Source organism: Coregonus lavaretus (assembly GCF_964263955.1).
Source record: "Coregonus lavaretus genome assembly, contig: HAP1_SCAFFOLD_161, whole genome shotgun sequence".
Taxonomy (NCBI): Eukaryota; Metazoa; Chordata; class Actinopteri; order Salmoniformes; family Salmonidae; genus Coregonus; species Coregonus lavaretus.
Window position 1 is genome coordinate 458,432 of NW_028161655.1, and position 9,808 is coordinate 468,239.

A 9,808-nucleotide genomic window follows, 5' to 3' on the forward strand; every position below is an offset into this window, starting at 1 on the left:
ATATAGTAATAAACAGCGCCTAAGATTCTCATTTTATTTTCAGAGGCTATATAGCCTTTAGCCATCAATAAAACGTTTGATATTAGGCTATTAATATCCTATACGAATTTAAAACCTCGGTCTGCAATCAAAGGTTATCGAATTGGTTATTATAGTCTATGAACAATATTTAGCTTTAAGAATATATATGATATACAATAATAGTGCCGGCCTACATATAATCATGTGTACAGGCATATAGACCACGCTTAATACAATTCAGGCTACTGTAAGTATGGATTTCGATTATATTAGTCTTGTCTAGAAATATAGCGTCTAGACGGTCGCGTTTGCCTAAATCTGGTTTGGGAATTCTAATAGTGTCGTTATGAGCGTTAATAACCCATCTATGTAGTGGCATGTCACTGTCTGTAGAGCTGAGAGTATCGATCCATGTGCCTCTGTCTCCACCATAAACCACAGCATATGAAATAAACGTTAATAATGTTATGCTGCACTTTAGTAACGGCCACCGTAAAACCATGGAATGTTGGAAGCCATGCCCTGTAGGCGACTACCAAAGAGTCACTAATCAGCTTATGATATTTGTAATAGGCCTGACCTTTGCTCCATAAGCATATTCTGCTACACATTTACATTTTACATTTTAGTCATTTAGCAGACGCTCTTATCCAGAGCGACTTACAGTGGCGCAGTGGTCTAAGGCACTGCATCGCAGTGCTAGCTGTGCCACTAGAGATCCTGGTTCGAATCCAGCCGTCCGCAACCGGGAGACCCATGGGGCGGCGCACAATTGGCCCAGCGTCGTCCAGGGTAGGGGAGGGGATGGCCGGCAGGGATGTAGCTCAGTTGGTAGAGCATGGTGTTTGCAACGTCAGGGTTGTGGGTTCGATTCCAGTATAAAATAAAATAAAATATGTATGCACTAACTGTAAGTCGCTTTGGATAAGAGCGTCTGCTAAATGACTAAAATGTTAGTGAGTGCATACATTTTTTATTTTTTTTATACTGGCCCCCGTGGGAATCGAACCCACAACCCTGGCGTTGCGAACCCCATGCTCTACCAACTGAGCTACATCCCTACACATACGCATCAGCATTCACATAGAGAGCGCGAGAGGCATAGGCCTGCTTTATTCATAATTTTATATGCAACAATGGTTATTGGATTCAACACCATAACCTAATGCCGACTGTAGGCTATACATGACTGTGAATATGACCCAGAGTCAACAGAATACAATAGCAGTGTGTGGCTAATTAATCATTAATACAGACAGTCTCCACGGTGCGGCATGACCAACCGACCCAAGGGTTGAGGGTGTTTCCGCTTTGCTCTAATACTGCTGGTGCTCTGGGTTAACTTACCTGACTGACTTTTACCTTCTGACCGAGGCCATATTTTTATTTTATCTAAATACATGCTCTGCTTCTGACTATTCAACTGCCTATGCCTGACTGGTAGCCAAGCCGAGAGCATCGTGATGTTCTATTGAATATTACGATAAATGCTATTATGGAGGTGGCTGCTGCATATCTGTGGTATAGGCCTATCGTTTAAAATATGACAATTTGTTTTCAACGACGTTGTTGCGGGATAGCAATTTGAAAGATACATTGCCATAATTACAACGGCCAGTCATGTCATAGCCTATCTACTGTATGTTGCTGCAGTTACAGTGAGGGATGGAGTTTTCTTTTTAGCTTGTCTTGGTTGTTACATTTTAAAGGTTTTGTTATGTCAGTTGACTTCTTAGTCAGTTGACACACGTTTTATGAATCGCAGTGTTTATGTGAATACGTTATATATATATATATTTATCTCTCTCTCGCTCTCGATCTCTCTCGCTCTTTCTACATTCATCATATACTTGCTATAACAACCACAGACCATTCTCTACAGGCACACGACACACACACTGCGGCTGTGATGCGTGAATAGACCTCAACACAAAGACACTCAAACACATACACGCGCACACCGCCCTTTTGCACGTTGCTGGAAGGAAAAATATCGATCAGTATGAGAATGTGTGCAGATGTGGCTGCTGAAACGTGAATCTTTCTCTTCTCATTTGGCCTGATATAGGCTATAATATTTTTGGAGCAATCTGTTATTTGTGATGAATGATTATTACTTGCCTGAAAAATGTTATGTAAATTAATTTAACAAATTGATAACATATTTATTTTTAAATGTATTATTTATTACATGTTAACACATTTTATTTATTTTGTTGGGGTTATCTATTTTGTTATTAGGCCTAGTCTACAAGTTATGTTTGTAAATTATCAATAGGCCTATGTAGTAACTCTCCGCCCAGTCCTTTATTATGTCCATACAGTTGGAAAGCATCTCGTTGTTCATTAATTGTCTTTGTTTCTGGGCACACGTCAAGTCCCCACACGCCACTGACGTTGACTTCCTATTAGAGACCATTTAACTTTTCCGTTTCTCTTCTTTAACTTGTTCAACTGAATGGTGTCCTGTTGTTCTTGACACTGACAGATGCCGCAGTGTGTGTGTGTGTGTGTGTGTGTGTGTAAAGTTAATCTGCACGAGCAGCTGTTAACATTAGGAGTCTTGAAGCGTCGCCTTTGACATGCGGCCCGGGCTGGCCACTGGCCACAGCAAGCTGTCGCCTGACCGCGTGAAAAGGACGCCTCGACCCCCCCCCCCCCCCCCCCTTCCAACACACACAAGTCATTTGAAGTTCATCCAATGTGTAGCCAATTTAGGAATCTTCCTATGTTTCAAATTGTATTGAAATTGTATTGTAATGAGGTAGGCCTACTCAATGTGTGAAGGAAGTAAAATGACGCGATAAAACATTAAAAATATTTGTCATTCAATTGTTTCTCAATTAATTACTAACATTATTATGTCTTATTATCATGAGAGATGTAATGTTGATGCAATCATAGGCCTATTCCAATGAATACTTTTCTTCACTGTGATCAAGTACATACACACACACACACACACACACACACACACACACATACACACACACACACACACACTCCCCGTATCCGACGGGGGCACGCGTGGACACACTTAGCCCACACACACACCCACACACTCCCATGCACGGCCGGCCGGTTCGTTAATCTTAATGGTTTAACAATAGACACATCTGTTCATCTTTTTCTTTCTAAAGAGAGAGAAGTACAACTTCATTTGTTACTTCAAATCGACATATGGAAGAGTTTTCATTTGGGATTGGAATTGAAAGATTGCTACAATAATAACTTTGTAGAGGATACCATTTTTGTTTATTTTATATAAAAATAGAGAAACAGCATGATGACATTTGGTTCAGGATAGGTGGTGATTATAAAGGACACGTGTGTGAATATAAGGTTTTGAATACTGCATGCACGCTGTCATGCTCTAATCACACACGCACACGCGCGCGCACCTTATTGACGAGCCAAGAATTAACCCGGAAGTTCACTTCATTTGTTCTGCATGACATGTTAAGGAGGCTCCAGAACAATATTGGATCAAGAGGTTTTTATTTGTGTTGAAATACAATAGTCTCAATAGGCTCCATTGAACGTGTAAAGTATAACCTAGTAAATAACATTAATTAATTTGTGATTTAATTATTTAATTCCAGTGGGTGTGTGAGAGGGGGTGGGGGGGGGGGGGGGGGGGGGGGGTCATAACCAGCAGGTAGCTTAATACCTCTTTTGTAACTTCCTTAATAACTGACGTCAGAGCAGCGTGTGTGTGTGTGTGTGTGTGTGTGTGTGTGTGTGGTGGGAGGGGATGGATGGTCGCCCGTGCGCATGTGTGTATGTTCGTGATCCGCAGCGGTGAAACGGAGGTGTGGAGAAACAGAGCAGCACGAGAAGAGCCACGGAGAGAGAGATGGCGCAGGACCCGACCGGAGCGCAAGGACAGGCGGGGGGGGCTCGAGACACAACCGAGAGGAAGCAGAAAATAAAATGAAATACCAATAAAACGATTCTAAAAGGGAAATAAAAATATATAATCGGAGGAAAGAAAATAATCAACAAAGACAAGAGGAAGAAAAAAACTGCGATAAAAAGGATACCAAAAACATCCATCAACCAGGATTCAGGAGACATAACAAACCACCACAACAAACCAACAGACTGGGAGGGAACTTTCCCGCCGTGAGGACGACTGTTCTGTGGACATCCATCCCTCCCCCAGGTCACATAGATGGTCGCCAAGCATCATGAACGCGCAACTGTCCATGGAGAGCCTCGGCGACCTGAGCCATGAGTCTGTGGCCGGTCCAGGAGAGCTGCTAGTTGGCCACAGCCCTCACCCCCGCCCGGGTGGGGGCCGAGGGTTGGCGCACCGCTCCATGGGCATGTCGAGCCTGCTAGACGGGGGAGAATACCACTCCCATCACGGACACAACACTGGACACCCCGGCCATCACCTGCACCCCGCCATGAGTATGTGCGAGACCCCCCCTGGAATGAGCGCGAGCACCTACACCACCCTCACACCTCTCCAGCCCCCCCTACCCCCCATCTCCACTGTGGCAGACAAGTTCTCTCATCATCACCATCATCATCATCCTCACCACCATCCTCATCATCCTCATAATCATCATCAGCGACTCCCCGGTAATGTCACCGGCAGCTTTACGTTTATGAGGGATGAGAGGGGGCTGGCACCGATCAACAACCTCTACTCCCCCTACCACCACAAAGACGCCCCTGGGATGGGACAAAGCCTCTCCCCACTGTCTGGCTCTGGCCTGGCCGGCCTACACAGCTCCCAGGCCGGCCTGCCTCCCTATGCCCACCCCGGGGTCTCAGCCTCCATGCCGGGGGAGAAGATGCAGCTGACTCCCGGCGGGTTCGAGGCTCATCACCCCACCATGCTGGCCAGACACGCCGACCAGCACCTCACCTCCTCGGGGAACATGCTCCATATCAATGGCCTCCATCACCACCACCCCCATGCCCACCTCGGAGCCTCGGGGCACGTCCTGGGCCACGGGAACCCCCGGGACAACAACAGCCAGAGTCAGGCCTCAGGGCCCGGGGTTCAAGTCCACGGGGTTGGTGGTGGTGGTGGCGGTACCGGGGGCAGTTCGACGGGTCAAATGGAAGAAGTAAACACCAAAGAAGTAGCTCAGAGGATCACCACAGAGCTGAAGCGTTACTCCATCCCCCAGGCTATCTTCGCCCAGAGGGTGTTGTGTCGGTCCCAGGGAACCCTGTCAGACCTGCTCCGGAACCCCAAGCCCTGGTCCAAGCTCAAGTCCGGCCGGGAGACCTTCCGCCGGATGTGGAAGTGGCTGCAGGAGCCTGAGTTCACACGCATGAGCGCGCTCAGGCTCGCAGGTGAGCGAACCCTCGGTAATACCCCCTTCCTTTTTATTTATCTTTCTCTCTCCCTATACTATATATCTATAGGCGTTATTTAAGATTGTTTGGTGCTCGTCATTGGAACAGTAGGCCTATTGTCTGCAGCTGTCTTGAATCTGACAGTGGAGTAGCCAGTGGTGTGACAGAACTGAAACCTCCCTCTGGAATTCCCTGCAGTTGAATTCACCATTGTCTTTGTTGAAATCTCTCTCTCTTGGCTTTTTCACGCGTGCGTGTGTCTGTGTGTCTTTGTGTGTGTGTGTGTGTTGGTAAAGCGATATGGTACCAGAATGGGCTTATTTTGGCCACCGGGTTGTAGATGCCAGCAGCATCTATCTCATCAGCTTTGTGTTGTTACCAACAGAGTCCACGCGAGTCCATGTAAACAGAGTCCACGCGCGGGAGAATAAGAATCAAGTTCTAAAAAAGCTTTTTATGTCATGAAAATATTAATTTGCTGCCAGCACATATAGTGACATCCTCAAGCTGTGTGTTTAGGGGCTGAGGGATGGAACATCTGCGGAAAATAGTATAATATAACAACAATAGAATATAATAGAAGAGAACACAATATTTCCCAGTATCAATATGACCATTGTTTTAAATCTTGAGGAAAGCTTATGGAAGCTGTGTCTTTGGCTGCGTTGACGCACTTATTGTGTTTCAGTGAGTGTGTGTTTTTGTCTTGGAGCAAAACTCATTAAGGAGGCGTGATGCGGGGCTGACTGGGTTTGTGGTAATTAACTGATAGATAGCTCTCTATTAATTTGTCCCCGAAGACCCGAGTCAATCCGCCTGAACCGTTCTAGCGGACACACACACACACGGAGCCACGCAGTCGGAAGCATACAAAGGAATTGCTTTTATTTCTAATCAATGACGCGCTGAGGCGGATGGGTTTTTGGCTTGTGAAAAGTGAGGCGCTACGCTGCTGAAAGTGTGTTAAATCGCCATTGATTATTTGCAGTGTGTGTGTGTGTGTGTGTGTGTGTGTGTGTGTGTGTCATCAACCGTCTTGCATAGCAAACCATATAGATACCATATCATATATATATACATGTTATTGTTTTTGTGACTTAAATAAACGAATAAATATGTTGCAGCGCAAACGCAACTCTTGATCTTTCGATGCAGGTGATTCAATATTAGGGTATTCCTTATAATACGTCTGTTGACGCACGCCAAACACATTTGTATTGAACCATTATAATTACAACCAATAATCCCTTCCATCTCGTGAGCTAACGGAAAACACTATCACTCAGAACAGAAAAAATAATTACTTTTCCCGGAATTGTTTTCAGTGAATTCATGAATGTTAGGCAGTACGCTTGTGCTGTTCTATTTAGGCCTGCCATGCATTTATGAAAGTAAAAAGTAAAATAACATATTTTTGATTAGGCATATCGTGTTCTCTGAGTGGGGATATTATTTTGGCAGTTTCTCCCTCTTAATTTTATTTTAGCCTAATTTCACTTCCATAAGACCACAACCGTAATATAGCTATTGCATCCACACGCATATATATTTTATTTCTCCCTAATGAAAGTATATATATATTACAACTTCGAACTGAATCATAAAGGCTTCATTGTGAAATATGTCTCATAATAATAATAGCGCTTCAGATTCTGGAAATGTAAAATGTCTGTAAACAGGAGAAGGAAGCCCGTGCAGGACCATATATCGATCGGTTCTTGGGTGAAATGTGTGTGTGATCGGCCTACTAAGAACTAAAATAGAAGATTGATATTGATTATTGAAATTTGGCTTATTCCATTTTCCCATGTTACATCATGTATTCCTGGCAGTTTTTCTCATGTAGCCAAGGCCTATGCCTGCCGGTAGACTAGGCCTACTCATATCATTAGCCTATTTCATCTTGAATTGACCGATGTTTTCATGAATTGGAAATGTAATGTATTACATGTGAATTGGGTTTAAAATAATCGAGGATAATGCAGCCAAAACGTATTTCCATTGTGGTCCTTTGCTTTTGGCAAGGTTGTTGTTGAGAAGTTGCGTGTATAGTTCCCTAAATAGCTAATAATACTAATAGATTCTAGACCTATACACACCCTCACATACTCAACAATTAACCAGGCCTATATTAATTTAGCAGCAAATACAGAAAAAAGCGTTTTGTTAAAGCAATTGTAAACAATTGTAAACATGAAGGCCTAATATTGCACCTGCCCGATAATTAATCTCAAGCATTGATTCTGACATTACCATTTTGTTTGTTAGAAATTCGTTAAAATTTAGGCCTATTATTTTCCAGTTTGGTAAGTTTGTGCGTTAGTATTTTAATAACATGTTATTGAACATATTTGGAATAGGCCTAATTAAAAACTTGGCAAGCTGAGTGAATCAGCTCTTTGATTAGGAAAAGGGGCTATTCATAAATTTTATTTATTTATTTTAAACACACACAACACACACACACCGCTGCTGCGGGTACACGAGTGTGTGCAGTCACGCCATTGTTAGGCTACCTCAGTGTGGAGTTATCTGCTTAATGATTGTCAGACAAGCAGAGCTGTGTGTGTGTTTGTGTGTGGGACCAGGGTGATAACGAGCCTGGGAAAGCTCCCAACCTGTCCGACTACTTGTCTATCTGCACAGCGCGGTGGCTGCTGGGGTGTTACTGTGGCCTTCAGCAGGTTGATTTATAGCGCAGTAGATAGGCTAGAGCTCCACACACACACACACACACACACACACACACACACACAAACAGCAGATAGGATGCCAGCTCAACTCCACACGGAGCCGTAGCTCTCTGTTAATGGTTATCTAGTGGTGTCTCTACCTAACTTGGCTACTACTGCTGCTATCACAGAACACACACAGGCCTTTCTGTGATTAGTTCATTTCATAGACTGAAATATGACACATCAACAACACGCACCTGGCATGCAGATCCATCTTGCTTTAAAACATTTTTTATTTAACCTTTCTTTAACCAGGTAAGCCAGTTGAGAACAAGTTCTCGTTTATAACTGCGACCTGGCCAAGATAAAGCAAAGCAGTGCGATAAAAACAACAACAACACAGAGTTACATATGGGATAAACAAAATGTACAGTCAAAAATACAATAGAAAATCTATATACAGTGTGTGCAAATGTAGTAAGTTATGGAGGTAAGGCAATAAATAGGCCATAGTGCAAAAATAATTACAATTTAGTATTAACACTGGAGTGATAGATGTGCAGAAAATGATGTGCAAATAGAGATACTGGGGTGCAAATGAGCAAAATAAATAACAATATGGGGATGAGGTAGTTGGGTGGGCTAATTACAGATGGGCTGTGTACAGGTGCAGTGATCGGTAAGCTGCTCTGACAACTGATGCTTAAATTAGTGTTTTGCATTCATTTGTCCGATGGTAGTGAAATACACTTGGTCTAAGAAAATATGTTCTAAGAACTATATTATATTATATCTATCCGGGACAGTGACTGTCAAGCCGATGTCCTCCAGCTAAGTAAAAATGAATGGCTCTTGGTCGAATTCAGCGCTGCTACAGCTGTTTGGCAGCTCACTACTGCCCTCTATCGATAATGTATCGATATGCAGGGAGAGGCCCACTTACCGTGTGCTTCAGCACAACTGTCAGCAGCCATTGTTTTCAGCTGTGCGCTTCCTCTGTGTGGCTTATTATGAGGCTACCCGTGTGTGTTATATTCCACTGTATAGATGATTGTGTGCTGTAGCCTATTGTTCTCATACAGTGTTGTATACCTTGTCAATGTTGTTATAATATAGTGTGTTATAACATCTCTCTTTCTCTCCCCACCCCTCTACCCCTGCCGTAGCGTGTAAGCGCAAGGACCAGGACCAGGGCCATGGCCACTGTAAAGTTGGTGGTGACCGTGACGGCAGCGGTGGTGGCAGCGGTGGCAGCAGTGGCGGCAACCACAGCGGCGGCAACCACAGCAGCAATAGTGGCCACTCCAAGAAGCCTCGGCTGGTGTTTACCGACGTCCAGAGAAGAACCCTCCACGCCATCTTCAAGGAGAACAAGCGTCCGTCCAAGGAGCTTCAGATCACCATCAGCCAGCAGCTGGGCTTGGAGTTGACCACCGTCTCAAATTTCTTCATGAACGCACGCCGACGCAGCCTCGACAAGTGGCTCGACGAAAACGGAGGCTCCTCCCACTCCGCTAATTCCTCCTCCTCCACCTGCAGCAAAGCCTGAGGAGGAGGGACTGGAGGGGGAGAGCTGGCACAGTTTTGAGTTGCTTTAACTTGGAAAAAATAAGTTGCCATGCTGACTTACAATTTTGAATTATGTCAACTCAGGTAATCAAGTGTTGAGTTGACTACATTTTATATTAGATATGGTGTTAGAAGTTTTTAGTTAGCGTGGTTACTTATTTTTTCTAGTTTGAAGCAATGAATATTTTTTACTGTGTGTGGGGAGACAGACTGACAGACTCAAC

The 9,808-nt window shown here is 44.1% G+C and overlaps 1 protein-coding gene across 2 annotated transcripts; it reads left to right on the plus strand.

Annotated features, from left to right (window-relative positions):
* Positions 1–4,211: 4,211 nt before the first annotated feature.
* LOC311120267 (hepatocyte nuclear factor 6-like) lies at positions 4,212–9,721 on the plus strand (the record flags this gene model as incomplete). 2 transcript variants are annotated; one of them, XM_084194895.1, is made up of 2 exons in its annotated part: positions 4,212–5,352; positions 9,182–9,721. In XM_084194895.1, the coding sequence occupies 2 exons, from the start codon at positions 4,212–4,214 to the stop codon at positions 9,562–9,564; spliced, it is 1,524 nt and encodes a 507-aa protein (XP_084051021.1). In that variant the 3' UTR covers positions 9,565–9,721. The 2 variants fall into 2 exon arrangements, with proteins under 2 accessions (XP_084051021.1, XP_084051022.1); XM_084194896.1 differs by having other exon boundaries at positions 4,212–5,337.
* Positions 9,722–9,808: the final 87 nt, after the last annotated feature.